The sequence below is a fragment of the Gossypium raimondii genome, chromosome 12 (genome assembly GCF_025698545.1).
Source record: "Gossypium raimondii isolate GPD5lz chromosome 12, ASM2569854v1, whole genome shotgun sequence".
Lineage (NCBI taxonomy): Eukaryota > Viridiplantae > Streptophyta > Magnoliopsida > Malvales > Malvaceae > Gossypium > Gossypium raimondii.
Window position 1 is genome coordinate 721,889 of NC_068576.1, and position 18,977 is coordinate 740,865.

The 18,977-nt window shown below is 30.9% G+C and overlaps 2 protein-coding genes across 3 annotated transcripts; one reads left to right on the top strand and one right to left on the bottom strand.

Moving 5' to 3' along the window:
* The first annotated feature begins 6,279 nt into the window (after positions 1-6,279).
* LOC105762620 (uncharacterized) lies at positions 6,280-10,685 on the top strand. Of its 2 annotated transcripts, none has more exons than XM_012580406.2 (9): positions 6,280-6,380; positions 7,000-7,064; positions 7,200-7,362; positions 7,565-8,358; positions 8,591-8,764; positions 8,874-8,990; positions 9,401-9,580; positions 9,691-9,737; positions 10,050-10,685. In XM_012580406.2, exons 2-9 carry the CDS (start codon positions 7,017-7,019, stop codon positions 10,369-10,371), a joined length of 1,845 nt encoding a protein of 614 aa, XP_012435860.1. In that variant the 5' UTR covers positions 6,280-6,380; positions 7,000-7,016; the 3' UTR covers positions 10,372-10,685. The 2 variants fall into 2 exon arrangements, with proteins under 2 accessions (XP_012435860.1, XP_012435862.1); XM_012580408.2 differs by having other exon boundaries at positions 8,606-8,764.
* A 718-nt stretch (positions 10,686-11,403) lies between these two features.
* LOC128035554 (small polypeptide DEVIL 14-like) lies at positions 11,404-12,057 on the bottom strand. Its single transcript, XM_052625619.1, has one exon. It carries the CDS (start codon positions 11,864-11,866, stop codon positions 11,729-11,731), a length of 138 nt encoding a protein of 45 aa, XP_052481579.1. The 5' UTR covers positions 11,867-12,057; the 3' UTR covers positions 11,404-11,728.
* Between the last annotated feature and the right edge of the window lie 6,920 nt (positions 12,058-18,977).

The following is an 18,977-nucleotide window of genomic DNA, read 5'->3' on the forward strand; positions in this document are numbered from 1 at the left end:
TTATCTCTCAAGATATAGGGGTTGAGGTGATAAATGACCTAAAAAAGAGGGGATTTTGATGTCTTACCATGGGTGTTCATTTCAATTTATATTGTGTCATCCATAAACTTCTTGTATGAGACAAATAAAAAAACACAGGGGATGACCAAGAGAATGAGGTGATGGTTTGTTGATGTTATGGGAAGAGTTCAGGTTTTCTCGGTTGTTTGTAATTTATTCATTCATTTATTTTCCATTCTTTTAGCATGAAGACCTTGTTAGGTGTCAAATTGTTGATTACATATATGTCTAAAACCATTCCTTCAAGAAAATTACCAGTCTGAAATTTGGAAACAGTGTGACTCTGAAAATAAATCGCAACCGCATGCTACCATGGCAATTGAATTGGTAATATATATAGTATACACACACTAACGCATATGCAATGTTATAAAAGACAATAAAAAACATATCTCTTTTAGTCTTGTTTTGTCTTGTTTTCACTTTTTGGAACATTGAAAGTGATTGAATTGTTGACAATAGAGTAGAAAGATGGCTTGCTTCTCTACACATCATGGCTGGTAACTCATGTACTAATCATGACACTTAAATTTAACCTCGTACTAATTTAATTGGTATCAATATTAATGAAGATTTTAGATATTGTGTATTCGAGTATTAATCATCATGATTAAATTTAACTCATTTAGCTTATTGACTATTAATTTAATTGACATTGAAATTATTAAAAAAATTTAAAGGTTGTGTTTAGACAAATGTATTATTAGTTAAGACTTCAGGATAGTTAAAGATAAATTAGAAAATGTATCAAGAAATTAACTTACAAAATTGCCATTTGAGGACAAATGGCAAGTCAAAACAACACCCAAACAGTAAGTCAGCTAACAACAAATAGGGAAGCCACCCACAAGCTACCCTTCCCGAAGACAACCATCTAGACAGGTGCAAACCATCCGTCACCTGTGTAACACCCCTCACTCGACTTGATCGTCGGATCTGAGCTACAGAATGTTACAGTTGTTGCCGAAACAACTACAGACAATTAACAATCACATTAAAAACATAATTCATCCAAACACAACCATTACAAATCATAAATTCATTATATAATCTTTTTCGGGTCTTATACGAGCCTACGAAAGCTCTAAAGTTAACCCGGAATCGCATTAGGACCAAATTGCAACATTTTTAAAATTTTAGAACGACGTACCAACATGAACTCTGGTTTTGGCACCTAATCCAAGCCAACTATACCATTAATTCATTTGGTGCATAATTGCACCTTTGTTCCTGCAAAAAACCAACCAATGGCATACCATATAATCATTTAATCTTTACCATAATCAACCAATTCAACATGCCTTAATTTGGCATCAAAACACATCAAACACCTTATTAAAACACAAACTAATCTTCCATGCTTTCAAGCCATTCCAAAACAACAATTAACCATGCCATTTTTCATGCTCAAATCATACCATTGCATGTTCAAATGAGCTATTTAAACACTATCCATATGGTCTTAACACATGACCAAATCATACCATAATACATGTGTAAGCATTAACATCTCATAATTCATATATTAGCCATACTCAAACCAAGCTAATAATTCAAAGTTAACACTTTTATAGCACCTATGTACATGCCACAACATCAAGTCTAAAACGATCAAAAGACTACCGAATAGATGGTAGGATAGTGTGGTCTTCAAGTGATTCGATCGATAGGTTTCAGAAATTAATGATCTACAAGGAAAAGGAAAAGAAACGGTAAGCATAACGAACGCTTAGTAAGTATATATGAAATTTACTTAACTTACCTTAACATTTATAACAATTTAGCAATTGAAACACATTAATATGAACATGGGATTTTTGGCAACCTTATACTTTCATGCACAATTCAACCACACAATCACTATGTTAGTTCATTTGCATATCAAACCATAATACCAAAATCATGTACATATATAACCATTTCATATTATAACATATACTATTGACTATGCTCAATTTGTAAATTGTTGGGAAATGTGCCCATATTGTAATAAGCATGTAATATGAAATAAATAAATTTTACTTTTCATTGTTATGTCTTTAATATTTTTATCTTTCATGCATAGCGAAATTGTGACAAGCAAATATTAGCTCATTAATAGTCTAAGTTCAAACTGATGATAAGTGGTATTGTAAGAATGTTTACATTGTGAGCAAGACAACTTACTTCAATAGATAAACTAAATGAGTCCGTAATCTCGTAAAAGAATCAAAGTGAGCATTTGATTCAAATACTGAGAAGGATTATTATGTCGTCTAAAATTCCAATTGAGGAGATGGCCAGTCTTGGTTATCGGAGCAGTTGACTCCACGGGTAGAGACATAGATGTATTCATTGGCAAAATGATGCATTGGACTAGACTTAAGATGAATTAATTCTGAATTCGTTTGTGAATTAATTCACTTGTGACATTCATGGTGTGATTTATCTAAATCCTGAGTTAGTCACTGACCATGCGTATGTAACTCATGTGTTTTGATATAAGTGGAGGCTTATGCTCTAAAGACGATCAAGTTGATAGCCAGTATGTTGGGTACATGACTTTGTATGGCATGACTTTACTAGCATCAGTGTAATTCATAGCTCAATTAAAGAGTTAACTACATCCTTTCATTGGCATTGCGTGGATTATAAATATGGAACGTGACCACAGGTTGCTTATTCTCAAACGAGCAATTTATCACAGTCATTTGTTGACAGTGATTATATTAATCATTAAGAAGACACAATTGTAACAATGAGATAAAATAAAATTGTATTGAGTGAACAGATTTAACTCAAATGAACCAAGGATATCATATGAGGGTAACACACACATGACGAGGTCATTGGACAAAGCAGTTGGATGAATTGCTTTCGTAAAGAGTATATAATAAGGAGTTTGCAATCAAGGTACTCATTGTGGACTGACTCCATGATGCGAATTATCGGAATGATACTTCTGGACATAATTACAATTAATAGAGCCTGATTGTATATGTTCGATTGGTCCCCCCGCTAGCTCAATAAAAGCTCGATCAGACTACATTTGAACTAGAAGAAAATTCTATGACTGGAGAAATAATTTAATTTAGTCGATTTATTCAATGTGGAATTAAATTAGGCGGTCATAAGAATTGTCCAACTAGAGAATTTGATTAAAAAATTTTCTTGAAAATTTAATTTGGAAAATCTAAGTGATTTTTGGGAAAATTAATTTTGATGAAGTAAAATTAAATTAATCAAATTAATTAAAATTAGTATGAAATTTTTAGAAATTAATTTTCAAATTAGACAATTGGCCCAATGAATAATTGAACTTGAAATTTGGATCTGAGATCGTAAATTGGGCCTAGGAGCCCAAACTGAGACCAATACCCAAAAGATGGTCAAACCGGGCCTAGTATGTGAAACAGACTAACAGTCCAACTGGTGGCTGTATCGGACTGATTTGGTCGTCACTAGTCCGAATCGAACTGGTAGAAACTGAACTAACTCGGAGTGTTGATGGTTGCGACGGTGACATTTCGATGGCCGACAAATAGTTGGCGACGGTGGTTCTTCCATGGTTGAGCAGTGGAAGAATTACATTCCTACTGAGACTCTACCAGAGAATTTGATTTCAGATTAATTATTCCAAAAATAATATTATTTTAATAAATTTAATATTAAATTTAATTTAATACTTATCTCAATAGTATTTTATTAATTTAATATTAAAGTGATTATCTTAATATTAAATTTAATTTAATATTTATCTTGTAGATAAATATTTTATTAATTTAATAAGATTTAATATTAAATTTAATCTAATATTTATCATAAATATTAGATTAAATTTAATATTAAAGTGATTAAGTTTAATAATAATTGAATTCTCTAAACTCTCCCTATAGCCTTGGGTCATTATTTTTCACACTCTTGAATTCAATAAAAAATTGTAGAGAGAAAATTTTTTAAAGAAATTATTTCATAAAATTTCTAGAGATATTTTTTTATTTACAATTTGGCCTAAAAGTTTAGAGAAATTATAAAATTACCCCATTGACAATTTTTGTGAATAATTTTCAGATTCGAAGTGAGCTCACACTCGACAAACGTGAGTTTGAGGATACCGGAGAAGACTACTCGGTCGAAACGTTCATCCTAAACGAATAAAAAATGTACAATTTTGATTAAGTGTTTATTACTTTAGTTATCACAACCAAATTCTTATTTTAGAATTTTTTTAAACTCTAATTTTTTTCTAAATTTATTTTTCCCTACGTTTTTCAAACTTGATTTTTCAACAATTGGTATTAGAGTCAAGTTGTACTCTATTTATAAGTATAAACAGATAATCAAAATAATTTTCTCTTCTTCTTGAATGATTTAAGTACATAAAAATTGACAATATTTAGATCTTATGCATGTTTTGAGTTATATATGAGAATAAATGTGATATTATATATTTGTCATATAATTATTTTTTTCCCCAATATTGTGGTTCTTAGGAAATAGACCGTGAACTATGATTTCCGCGTAGGACTGTTTTTTTTTTAATTTATAGAATTCTTATAAGCCGGAAACGAACATAAGATTTAAATGTAATTTTTCCAAAAGAAGTCTATGATGAGGAGAAGATGGAGCGATGGCGGTTAAAAACCCAAGGAATGCCTTGTGGCAAAAAACTATGTAATTTTATTTTATTTTTCATTTATTTTCTATAAATAGAACCATGAAAACCTTGACTGATTATTTTATTTTAATTGCCTATCTCTTTATATATATTTTATAATTTTTTATAATATGTATATTATGCAATGTTATAATTATGATATATATATGAGATGATCCTCAGTTGATCGATTAAAAAATAAGAAGTGTGGTAATGAGAAGTGCATGTCTAGGACAGACTCTAGCTAAAAAAGGCTTGATTTTTAAGTGGTCAAATTTGACTCACCTCCATTTCCTAAGACTCTACCTGGTGCACGGTTTACATTCACTTCTTCAGTTTTTCCTTCAAAAGAAAAATTATGAATAATTAAAATTGTTTGTTTTATGATTAGTTGATTCTTGTGAATATTATAAAATTGTCATCTCATGCCATGTATACATTGGAAGCATGTCATATAGATTAGATAAGAATGTCACTAGGACTATTATATGATCATTTTTGAAATATGAGATAAAAAGAACTTTACATGTTTTTTAAAATATTGAGTGGGAGAAGGTCATTGAACAAGACCTATGACCTTCATTGATGGTCCCTAAGTAATACTATGATAAAATTTCGAGCCGGCTAATAAAATTTTCAAATGTGTTTAATTTTCTTTAGTAAGTTTAATTTTCCTTAAATCATTCTATTTATTAATAAACTTAAACTTGTACTTCAAATATTTTATAAAAAGATTATGTCTTCTATCTCACGCACATTTATTATTTTAATTATTTGAAATGGTTACGTTATTTAAAAAAAATGATATTAGACCCTATATTATGTTTAAGTTATGGATTTAGTTAAAGTTGTTGATTAGTCGGATCGGAAATTAATTAGTACATTAGTCTAAAGGAAGGCAAAAATTGACTAATCATTTGACCAATACAAATTGGTTGAATTAAGCTAAAAAATTGATTGAATTGCCAGTTAAATTGAAATTTATAATTATGTTTTTATTTTATTTTATGAAATTTTCAATAAATCATTTAATTTGAACTAGACGGATGGAATTAGTTGTCTGAATTGTTCGACCACTGGTCCGATTTAAAAAATATTGGACTTTATTCTTGTAATTTGGTTATTTTTAGTTCCTATGCTTTTCGAATTTTAAAATTAAAATCCTGATCAAATAGTAGTTGTTAAATTCATTATTTTAATTTTCTAATTCCAAAATTTGAAGTGAAAAATATATTATCACACGTGTAATGCCATGTCAATTTATTATTTCCACATATTACTCATGAAAAAGCTAGTTAATAGATTTAACGGTTGCCATTTGCGTCGAGACTTAAATTTCAAAATTCGAAAAATATAGGAACTAATAATGATCAAATTAAACAACATGCACTAAATTTAAGTGTAGACTAAACTTTCAAAATTCAAAAAAGCATAGGGACTAAAATTGAGCAATTTGAAAAATAAGGAGACTAAATTTGATCAAATTAAAATATAGGGACTAAATCTACAACTTACTCAAATACAAGGACTAATAGAAGAATTTGACTCTTTTTATAAATACTCTAACCAAAATTTATTAAATTAAAACAACTACAAAATACTATCCGTTCTTCTTCTCCAAAACTCTCTCATCTTCTCTCCATTTCTTTGCTCCGATCACTCGCTGTTTATCGCTTGAAAAAAGGTCACTTCTTTTTCCCTTTTTATTTTTGGTTCTTTACTTGATTTTTTTCCTTTTCCTGGGTAAAATTATTTTCTTTTTTTCTTTTTTCAAGCAGTTAAATTCTCTCTTTTTTTTTCTTTTCTCTTCAGCCAAACAGAGCATTGTTTCGTAACTCGTTTTCCTTCGTTTCATGTCAGGGTTCCTTTATGATTATTGTTATTCTATTTTTTAACGAAAAAGAATCAAATAAGAAAGTTCTTTTTTTTTCTTTAATACAAAATTAGCTTTTGTTGTCTTTTTAATATCCAGACTTGGCGTTAGGGTTTCTACTTTCGGTTCTTCTGATTCTATGATACACTATTTTATATTAATCATATCTCCTCCTTTGTTTTTCTCCATTACTAATTGGAAGAAATTCTATCAATTGATCGGTCATTTTGCATGTAATATATATATATATATATATATATATATATATATATATATTAATTTTTCCTCAATTCTGTCGTTAAAATTAAGCTTTTATAGTTTTACGTTTGATTAACGTGATTAAAATTATGGTTCTCATCATGAATACTTCCTTCATCGTTTTTTACTTTGATTACAGATTTCATGTAAATTTTTGTTACTTTATTTGCAGGTTAATAGCTTTCCACTATGGGGTTTAAAAAGGTTTATAAATGCTTGATGGATATTTTCCCGCAGGTATTTCTTTTTACTCATTTTTAATCCCATGCTGTAATTGATTTATGTATGCGTATAACATAAAACGTAGTGATTTGGAAAAAGAAATGTAACAAACATGCAGTGGAAGTATTTTTTCTTACACCTACTGCACAGGTTGATTCACGAATTCTAAAAGCTGTTGCTATCGAGAACTCTAAGGATGTGGACGCTGCTGCTGAGATTGTTCTGTGTGAGATTCTGCCTTACGTATCTAAACGAACTGTGGCTGGTAGTTCTTCCTCGCGGAATCGGAGCCCTCCTGTGCAAGCAAATGAAGGTAGCTTTTTTTATGATTTAGTTGTAGACTAGTTTTTTTCTGCATTGTGCTTTGGCAGTTTTGCAAGTTTGTGGAATAATTAATTGTATCTCTGTATGTTCTGTATTGTGGTTTGGACGGTAACTGCCTTGCATATTGGAGCTTATGCATTGATCTATTCGCCTGTTTAATGTCATGCATACATTGTTTGCTGAACTTGCAGCTGTCGATGAGGAAGAAAGCAATCAATCAAGGCTGAATAATGTGTTGTTGGGGAAAACAGCATGCTCTTCTGCAGAACCATTGTTCAAACCAAATAAAGTTGCCAGAGACATTGGTCTTACAGGTGCTGCCACCAATGTGGATTCTGTTGAGCCACCAAATGCAGCGAGTACTTCAAAATTTCATGAGAACAAAAATAATGAGCCTGCTGGTATTGAAACTGATGAATTGATTTTGTTGGGGAGCTCAGAAAGAAGTGATGAAAGTCGGAAAGATAGATCTGGTGTCATCTTGAATACTTCAGGGATCGAGAGTTCTCTTCTATATGTGAATCATGAAATTAGGGAGTCTGGTTCATCGAGTAAAGACCGACCCATAGACGTTGAAGTTGGGTTTGTAAGGGCTCCTCATGCTTCATCAGATACTGCTGATAATTCTACCTCACTTCTGGAGAATACTGGTACTAGTGGCAGCTCTAGTGGTCATTTAATTTTTGATGGGCCTGTGGACTTGCATGCAGTTTTATGCAGAAACAGTTCATTAGATGCAACCTTGGTAGGGGAAGAAAATGCTGTGGCTGCTCTGGTTCCATCATCTTCTCAAGAACAAATGCAAGAAGCCCTGAGAGCTGGTCTTCATTCTGAAAGTAGTCACTCTAGTGATTCTGAGAAACAAGAAAGCGGTGCATTGGGTAATATTGAGGATGATACCTTCAATCCTGTGGTTAGTAGGTCTAGTCAAACATGTAGAATTGATCTACTTGAAGAGGTCATTGAAGATGGTAAAAATAACAAGGTACTTTGCTTTAAACCTTTTACTCTTGTAAAATTTGGAGGCTAATTGGGTATGAGAATGGATTATTTACAATGATGACAATGCTATAGTCTGCTGTGTCATTCAGCTGTGGCATGAGGTTCTTAACTCTGATGTTATTGCTTATTTAAGAAGCTTTTCAAAGTGAAAAGTTAGGTCATTATTTCCTTTGTTCTATTTTGGGATGGCATACCCTTACCATGTTTTGGTGTAGAAAACTTTGTTTCAGGCTATGCAGTCAATCATGAACTTGATGAGAGAAGTTGAACTTCAAGAGGAAGCTGCAGAACAAGCAAAAGAGGAATGTGCCAGGGGTGGTTCAGATATTCTCGTCAAGGTGGAGGAACTTAAACAGATGCTGCCACATGCAAAGGAAGCAAATGACATGGTTGTGCGCTTGTTTGTTAATAGCCCCCTTTTTTAAGTCATAGAACATATTGTAGTTCTATTTTTATTTAAAAAGTATGAAAGCTCAGCCATTGGCATCTCTTTTGCAGCATGCTGGAGAAGTATATGGGGAGAAGGCAATTCTAGCCACTGAAGTGAGAGAGCTTCAAAGTCGCTTGCACAGCTTGTCAGAAGAAAGAGATAGATCTCTTTCCGTTCTCGATGAGGTATTTTAGGAACAAATTAATTCGCCATCTAGTAGATAATTAGTAGAAAATCTTGTCTTGATATAATTTGCTTTGGTATGGTTCATTTGTCTGTTTAGTTATCTGCATGTGATAAATTATCTTGATCTTGGTTGTTCAATATGTTTATCCATGCTGTTGGGCATATGGAGAAGTTGAAAAATTTTGCAAAAAACATATTGTGCAATAAACCAATTTTTGGTTGACTTCATCTATTTTGAGATAAATCAGCCATTTCTTGAAACAGATTCATCATTGAGTAAGTTTTCTAGAGATTTGTACTTGATCATCCTTTGAATTAATCAATTATGGTGTATTTAACAAGGAACATGATGTTTCCATGAAAGACTTTGTTATACTCATTATTTTTTCCTGTATGCATTTATCCACAGATGCATCAAACCCTTGAAGCTCGACAAGCTGCTGCAAAGGAGTTGATGAAAGCTGCAGAGCAGGAAAAGCTGGAAAAAGAAGAATCTGCCCTTAATGCTCTTGCTGAGCAAGAAGCCATTATGTTGAAAGTGGTCCAAGAGTCAGAGACCTTACAGCAGGAGGCAGAAGAAAATTCCAAGGTTGCTTTCATTTCTGTGCACCCTGTATTAGTACTTGCTAGTCTTAACAAAATTTTGAAATAGATTACTTATTTGGACTTACTATATTCTATGTTTATGCTCAACTGCAGCTACGTGAGTTTCTTATGGACTGTGGTCAGATTGTTGACTCATTACAGTAAGTGTTATTGCCTGGCTATTTATTTTTATCAATTCGCATCAAACATTTTTTTTTCATATTATAAGTCTGATTTATGATGAATCACCATATATATGATGGTTATGCATTTATTATTTAGGATTGATCAGCACCAAGGATATTCAACTCCATGTGATAGAATGGATCAATTCATGAATAATATTATCATATGTGGATATATTCCAAACTATCTTCTTGTTTTAAATATATTAGCTCTGATTTGATGTTTGCAAGAGGAACTGAATAGCAATGGAGGAGTGGTAACAATTTATTGTTCATCCTTTTTTCCAGGGGAGAAATATCTGTTATTTGCCAGGATGTGAGATTGCTTAAAGAGAAGTTCGATGAGCGTATCCCATTGAGCAAATCCATTTCCTCAAGCCAAACCAGCTGCATCCTGGCCTCTTCCAGCTCATCTCTGAAAAGCATGGCGTCTGATCTTGGTCCCGAGCAGGGAGAGGCGACTAAAATCCTGGAGAAGAAAAGCCCAACACCATCTGTTGATATGCAGTCACCAAAAAGTAGATCATCCGAAGAACAATACAAAGGTGATGACGAGGAGTTATTGGATGAGGGGTGGGAATTTTTTGATGATGCCGAAATCAAGATATAGTAGAGTGAAGCTATGTGTATCTTCTTCTTTTTTTTGTTGACAGAAAGCTATATGAATCTTTTGATAGAACATTAAAGGGACCCTTTCCTCGCTCATAAATGGCTGTTACCAGTCTTAATAACTATTTGTTAAATACTACAATCCAGTACTATATGAGTGACTAGGTATTTTCCTCTAGCATATATATAGCCTATAGGCAGTTTCTTTTGAACCTTATACTACTATATGTTAGTGCAAAATACTAATGCACAACTTTTGTACAGCATTAATTATTGAATAAGTGAATGGATCATGCAGATGCTCGCTTTATTGAATGATGAAGCTCGTTAATTCTTTTAATATTCTTGCTAATCTTTAGCCCTAGTAAACTTGGGTTAGTGCGGTGCTTGCATGTATCATGCAACGTATTCTCTGTTGCTTCTGGCTGTATTGAAAGCCTGTTAGATTGGGTTTTACCTTAACCAAAACACAACCCAAATTTAATAAAGTGGATAACCAACTCTTTTTTTTTCTTTTCATAAGAACCTCTGAGCAAATTGATTTTTTTTTTTAATATTGAGCAACTAAAGAGAATAAATTGTGAATTAATTGTGGTATTCACTTCTCTTATCAATTTATCTTATTTTTTATTGGTATAATAGTTCTAATGTTTACTAATTCTGTCGATTTGGTTTTAATTTTAAAAAGTTAATAAATTTAGCCCTAAACATTTTATACATTCTATCAATTTTGTCTCAATTCTAAATTTGTTAATATCTAATGAGAGCTAAATTTATTGAATTTTTAAAATCATGACTAAAATGACATAATTAAGTAAACATTAAAGGTTAAATTTGTTATTATACCAATCAAAAATAGGATAAATTGACTGAAAAAAGTAAACCCTATGATTAGATGTATTTAATTACTCATCTTGATAAGTATTAAATTGCTTATTGTTTTAAAAGGATTAATTTGCTCAATATCAAAATTAAGAGGGACTAAAAAGGTTGTTGTTACCCTCGTTTGCGATTAAAATTTGGGGCCTTAATGTTTTTGGTGAAAGCAATTTTGCATTAACTTCTGGAACTACTCTGCTCTTGCAGTGGCATATTAAAAGGGATCTTTTACAACACACACACACACACACACAAAATGGAACCCAACATGTTAATTTATCAGCTTTGTTCTTCTGAAATTCATGTTTAGGCAATGTTCATCAGCCTAACAATCCTGTCTTGAATCTAATTTTTCTACCTCCTAAAAAATAAAGAGGAGAAGAAGAAGAAGAAGAAGAAGAAGAAGAAGAATCCCCACCTCCTACTTGAAGGGTGATCTCTGTTTCTAAACTAAACATCATAATCATCCATTAACTCTCTCATTCATGCCAACAAAGGAGTAACACAGTGCATCTCCATATAATATAAAGCCTTCCCCTCTGCTCTCTTATTTGCTTCGAACACCTTTCCCATGTCCGTACCTTCATATTCCTCATTGAAATTGAGCTTCCTCCCATATTTTCACAACCAGAACTGAAAAAAAAGAAAAAAAAAAACTTGAAAACTTCCTTGTTTGGTAATAATTGTAGGTAGGTTCAAGTTTTTATAGGAAGATACTCGGTGAGAATATTTTAATCGATTATGTGGTGGATGACAAATGTTGGCCCCGTTTGGTTGTGTCATTGACGTTGGCACCCACTGGTTTTTGAGTAAAAGAAGACAAAGCCAAAGCAGAGCTGATTTAAGCTTTGTCTGTTTGCCAAACTAATCTTTGATAATGACTTGCCATTGCCCTATCAGCTTCTTGTCTGAAGGAAGAAGGGTCATCTCATCTTTATCTGTGTCTCCCATGCTTTGCCCTCCATTCATGCACATATTACCAATCCTGTCTTACCAGTGTACAAAGTTTCTAGTTGTTTTTTGCTTGTTTATTTGCCCAAGCCAGTTCTTGTATGGACCTAGTTTTGGTTGTTTTTACCATTGTTTAAGAAAAACAAACATGTTAAAAAACGATTCCAACAGAGATATTAGATAATGCTATTTTTATTTTTTATTTATGTTAAATACCGGTAAAAAATCTTTCATTTTTCTCTCAATTTCGATATTGAGCAAATCAGTCTCTCAAAAAATCGGAACAATTTATAATCTCTTATAATTTCGAAAGTGAACGGCTAAGAACAATTAATTACAGTGTTAATGTTTTTAGTCAATTTTACATAAATTGATTAGTATAATAATAAATTTAGATTTCATAATTTATACATTCTATCAATTTGGTCATGATTTAACAATTTTAGCCCACAACTCTTTTGTAAATGTGTAAATAACGAGGCTAGATTTGTTGAATTTTTTAGCATCAAAACCAAATTGACAAAATATGTAAACATCAAAGGCTAAATTTATTATACTGTTAAAAAAAATATACACAATTGACGAAAAACATTAATGCTGCGATTAATTGTCTTTAATTACTCACTTTGGGTGGGTTTGAATGGGCGATTGGGTGCGGTGCGGTGCGTTTAGCTTACTTTTTGTCTCACGCTACAGTATTATTATAGTATCTAATCTTATCGCTACTACTATTTTTACACTAATCGCAGGTAAACGCACCGCCCATCCAAACTCACCCTTTCAAAACTGTTAGGTATTAAATTGCTCCAATTATTTTAAAAGGAACTAATTTGCTCAATTTTAAAATTGAAAAGAGACTAAAGAACTTTTGTTTTTTTACCATAAATTTTTACATTTAAAATAATAAAATAATTTAAAATTTTATATAAAAATTAAAAAACATACTTCAAAAATGGATTTTAAAAATACTTATAAAATATTTTAAAACTTTATCAAATAATATCCAAAAGTATACAATAAACCTAATTTTATTGAAATAAATCCTAACATTTAAAATAAAAATATTAATATGAAAAATTGAAAACCAAATTATATTCGCTTTTTAAAAAATATAAAAATTAAAAAGTTGTTATTGTCAACTAAATTGTAATGTTTTTTAAGGTGAAAAAATAGAAGGGTTAGGTTTTTTTTTTTAATACAATGCCTAAAAGTATTCATAATCTCTCCCCAACTCTTAAATAGAAGGATAATGCGTATCAGCACATTCGAAACCATGTCATCTTATACTGACAACAATACTAATAGCAGTCAAACTAATATTTAATCAAAAGGGTTAGATGTAGTTTTAAGATAACCAAATTATATTGAATAATTTGTTGGTTATTAATGTTATTTTTGGGAGTGAGCTAATTAACAACTGTCCTAAACATGATTCAGAGGTCATATCACACAAATAAATATTTGTAAACAGAATCAGCATCATTCAAGGAATATTAAAATAATATACCTAACACTACAACCATTTTATAAATTTCAACTTGATATATATATATATATGATACCAGTACACCTACATATTCATACGTAAATTTTGTATTAAGAGTTAAATCATATTTTATATTTTTATTAAAAAATAGGCAACTTAATTTCACTTCGTTAAAACAAAGAGCAAATTAATAATATCTTTAAAAATTTCATCACTTTGAATGGTTAAAAACTGATAAAAAAATCAAACAGGTAAATGCAAGGACCTTTTTTAACAGTAAAAATAGACGGAATTTTTAATAAAAGATCAGTTTACTCTTTAATCTAATGTACAGAGACTAATTTTTTTTTTTAGTCTGAAGACCAAAATACAATCTGACTTTTAATACAAGAGTCTTCGTAATACTTTTACCCATATTTGTATAATAAAATTTGTTGTTCAAAAAAGGCAGGTGCCTGATGAGTCAATGGCAGTACCAAGTCTAAGTTCATTTTATTCCTTTGCTAAGGTGTTAATTAATATTATCTTGAGATTATGTATTATTTTATACTTAAATTGGGCTTATCCCATATATATATATATATCTCACAAGTTACATGTGAATATATGTATTTAATTATTTTATTTTTAATAAAATATTTTAAATTTATAAAATTAATGTAAGTCAAATAAGTAAAATATATTAAGAATAATTATCTTTCTACAATGTTGCACATTCATACCTTCTGCACTTCAATTTTTATTCTTTTGATCCCTAAAAAAATATTTATATTATAAATGCATTAATTAATAATGTTATTTTGAGCTCTAAAATAAATAAATTGTATGTTGTAAGTAGAGGTGATCGGGCCGGCCTGGCCCGATAGCCCGTCTGAAAAATGAGAGGGTTCGGGTAAAAATATAGGCCCGAAATATGGGTAAAAATTTTATGGCCCGGGCCCGGCCCTAATTATATATTAAAAATATATTTTTTTTATTTTTAATCAAATATATATTATATATATTAAATATATATATTTAATATGAGCCTGGCCGGGCCGGGCTCAAGCTTAGCAATTTTATCTCGGGACAGGCTTGGACAAATTTTTAGGCCTATATTTCGGGCTGGGCCAGGCCGAGCCTAGAAAATGAGTCTAAAAAGTGATAATCAATTTAAAATAATAAGTGGAGTTTAATATGGATACAAAGTTTAATTACATAATAAACTATGGGAAAATATTTGGTATTCCGACGATGAAATTTTTAGATTCTATAAACAAGTGTCCTATAAGAGTATAGTGAAAAAATTGAAAAAGAGAGACATATCAATTTTTTAATAATGCTTGTGAAAAAAAAATACAATGTCAGTCTACCAAATACTAACCTATAAATTATTACTTTAATGTCAATTTAGTAATATACTAAGCGCTAAAAGATATTTTTAATTATTTCAAAATTTTCTATGAAATCTTACTTTTTTTTTAGGTAAATTCTTTAATCCATTTAATGAATAGAACCATACAATTCAGAGAGAAAATAATAGCAAACACTCATCGTAGATGATGAATAGCAAGCTCCATCAACACGACAAAGGCTTTAGTCTCAGCATCAATAGAAAATTATAACACTTTGACAATTGACTTTGTCACAACTCAAGCACGGCATATCTGGAGTGATTGAAAGCACTTAATACAATAAGGAAATCAACCCCGAATGGTCCAAAGAATCGAGCAAAAATCGACAAAAGAATCGAGTATTCACCAAACTAGAGAAGACGACAACAAAATCATCCTTAAAATCACTTGTAAAACTAAGATTACATGCATAAGTAAGACTAAAAAACGTGCTACAAAAGTAAACAAATATAAAATCTTACGTTTATATATATATATATATATATATATATATATATATATATAGAATTATTTCTCATTATAGTATCAAATTGGTAAATGTATTATGGAGACCTTTGTACTAGGAGTCGTATTGCATTTTGTCCTCTCCACTCAAAAAATTGGTAAATTAGTCTCTAAACATTAGATTAAAGAGCAAATTGGTCATTCTTTTAAAATTTTATCTATTTTTCTGTTAAATTAATCTTTATAGCATCAAATTGCTAACAGTAAAATTGATGAAATTTTACTAGAAATGACCAATTTGCTTTAATATAATGTAAAAAGACTAATTTATCAATTTTATTTTATATAAAAAAATAAAATATAATCTGACTCTTAATATAAAGACCTCAACGGTACTTTTACCGTATCAAATTCTACATAGAAGTGACAAAATGAGCGGAAAAGCTCAGAACATAGCATGAGTCAGCCCATCATGGGTGGTGCTGGTTCAAGATTTGTTGTTGATCCCAGGGGCCAACATGCCATGAATTTCATGGGCAAAGGAATCACCTATTATATCTATTCATGTGTTGGATCAAGTCACCCTCTCTTTTTTAATTGGTTAAAATAGGCTGCAGGCCCCTATATTCTTCAATAATTTGGAATTTAGTATGTTTACTTTTATTTTAAAGAATTTAGTCTCTTTACTTTTAAGATTTAAAAATACAAGTCCAATTATTAGCACAGTTAGAATTCTTCTATTAAATTCAAGTTCATTACAATCTCATTTTTTTTGTCGCATGCCTACCAACCAATAAATTTAACAGAAAAATAGCTTAATTTAAAATTTTAATATTTATAATTACATTTTAAGGACTAAATCTCAACTTCTATAAAATTACAATGTATTTTGACCAATAATTTAAAACGAAAGAAGAGGAAAAAAATGACATCCTTGTGATGTTAAAATACCCATTGTTTAAAGGCATAATGTCAAATTTAGCTATCAACATTTATATCTTTTTCCAATTTAACCCAATTCTACAAGAAATTGGAGAAACGTCACGAATTCAAAACCATATTTCAACCGCGCTTTCTAGAAAAATGTAAAATAAAGATAAATGTCACAGGAAAATGAACTTTCAGTGACGTGTTAAGTGACCTTTTGTGACGCTTTTGGATTTTTTGTGACATTTCGAAAATGTCACTGGTGTTAAAATTTTTTTGTAATTAATTTTTTAAAAATTCTAACATATAGTTATAACATTAAACTTTTATATTAATATTAATTAAATTTGATCATAAACTTTTTAAAAAAGTTAAATTATTTTTAATGGAAATATTAAATTTTTAAACATGAAAGTTTCCATGATTATCGATATGTGCTTCATGCTAATTTTTTCCAGAGTTTTTATATTTTTTGAATTTTGAATATTATTTTTAATATTTTTATAATTTTAAATTATCTATTGGCATGACATATAAAACAAATAGTACCTAGTCAGCATGAAGTACATGTGCACTGCCATGCCAACATTATTAAAAAATTAATGTTTTAGTTAACATTTCTATTAAAAAAAAGTGATTCGATACTTTTTAAAAAACTAATGACTAAATTTAACTAAAAATAAATAAATTATCAAAAGATATAAACATTGAGAGCTAGATTTTCTATTATGACTTGATTAAATGAAATCCATATCGAATAAAATCTGAAATTTAATTTCGGTCACGTGTAGCGTGCCTTGTCGTGAGTGAGGTCAAATCGACATGCTGGCCGGGCACCTATCATTGCCGGCCGTGACAAACCAGTTCAGTCTCAGTGTCTACGTACACGATACACCATGAACTGCATGCACACGAAGCAAGCCACGTTTGTGGTTTTACACTTTACATTTTGCAACCGTCGTCTTCGAAAGGGAGATGATTGATAACATTCCGTATGCCGGGGGTCCACCGGAGGTGACAAAACAACAAAGAAATTAAGTAGGGTATGATTAATTTATCATGTGATGAAAATGGCCTTGAAATATTTATCCATGTTGTAGGACAGATTCTATCTTCACTATATTACAAGTATGGACCTCACATGTTTTCCCCATTGGATTTGTAACCAACAAAATTAGTCTTTTACACCAGTTTTGCTTCATGTAATATCAATGGAGAACTCTACAATTAGATTACATTGTAAGCTTAATAAAAGGGGTACAAAAGGCTTCAAACTATTCTGTTATGCACAAAAGATTCAAATAGAAAATTCTTCATAATGTTGTCGATCAATTCCCCAACAATCAAATGTATTGTCCCTCAAATGGTACTATGATTGCAAGTAAGTGGCTTATATGCCTCAGGTGCTCCCGACTTTGTGAATTAGGCACACTTGTCATGGACCGCAGATCAAAGCCCGTGGTCATTGCACACAGAATGTCCCATAAAAGTCAGTTTATTAAATGAGGCTCATCTGACCCAAATTAACTAGTCTGACTCGTGGAACCCATGAAGAAGCCTATCTATTTGAAGTTTTGGTGGCTCAGTGAAACATCCAAGTAAAACTAGAATTGTCAAAGTAAATAGTATACATCTTAAAGGAATAAGATTATATAGAGTTTAAATCTCTTAGGACTCTTAATTGTAGATAGGCTCTATATTGACCGTTGATGTAACTTAAACAATACCGTTAGTTTTAAGAGAGCTCAACTATAAATAGAAGCCTTCCTCGTCATTTGTATTCATTTATAGTAATTGAATACTATTGATAACATTTACTCAAACACTTGGTGTGCAATTTTTTTCTGTGGCTTTTTGTTTCTTCGTAGTTTCTTTTATCTTTCGAGTTTGCTTCGGTGCCTTAAAAAATTCCTGCAAGAATTCTCATTTTCCAAGAATAGGCTAACTTAGACAAGATTTAAACTCAAGAAATCGCCTAAAACTGCAAGTAAATATGTAACCCATGAGACTGAAATTTTGTCATTGCATAAACAAAATATAATAGATATTATGGTAGATTGTTTACAGCTGAAATGGGTGGCAAAATGAACAATCAGAAAATAAGGGTGAGGGGTTCTAAGAGAAAAAAAGGTCTAACTTTTCCTTCAGTCCCTATACTCTTTAGATTTTAGAAATTTAATCATTTTACTTATATTCAAAAATTAAAATGCAATCGATAAAATTATTAATTGACTTTGTTGAAACCGTTTTTTGAAAAACAAAAATTTGGTTGTCGACTTTAAAAATAAAACCGGAGTCACCACCGATCCTTTATTAAGGTGTGATCGGCTCACCTTAAAAATTATTTTGGTCTACGAATTTTGAGAAAATGAGTTCGAGTCGATTCATACGAGGAAGGGTTAGCACCCTCGTAACGCCCAAAATCGGTACCAAATTGATTATTTGATGTCTTAGTGTCGAAGGTTAAAAAAGATTTTAAAATCAACTCAAACAATGGAATTTGTAAAAGGATAATCAATTGCTCAA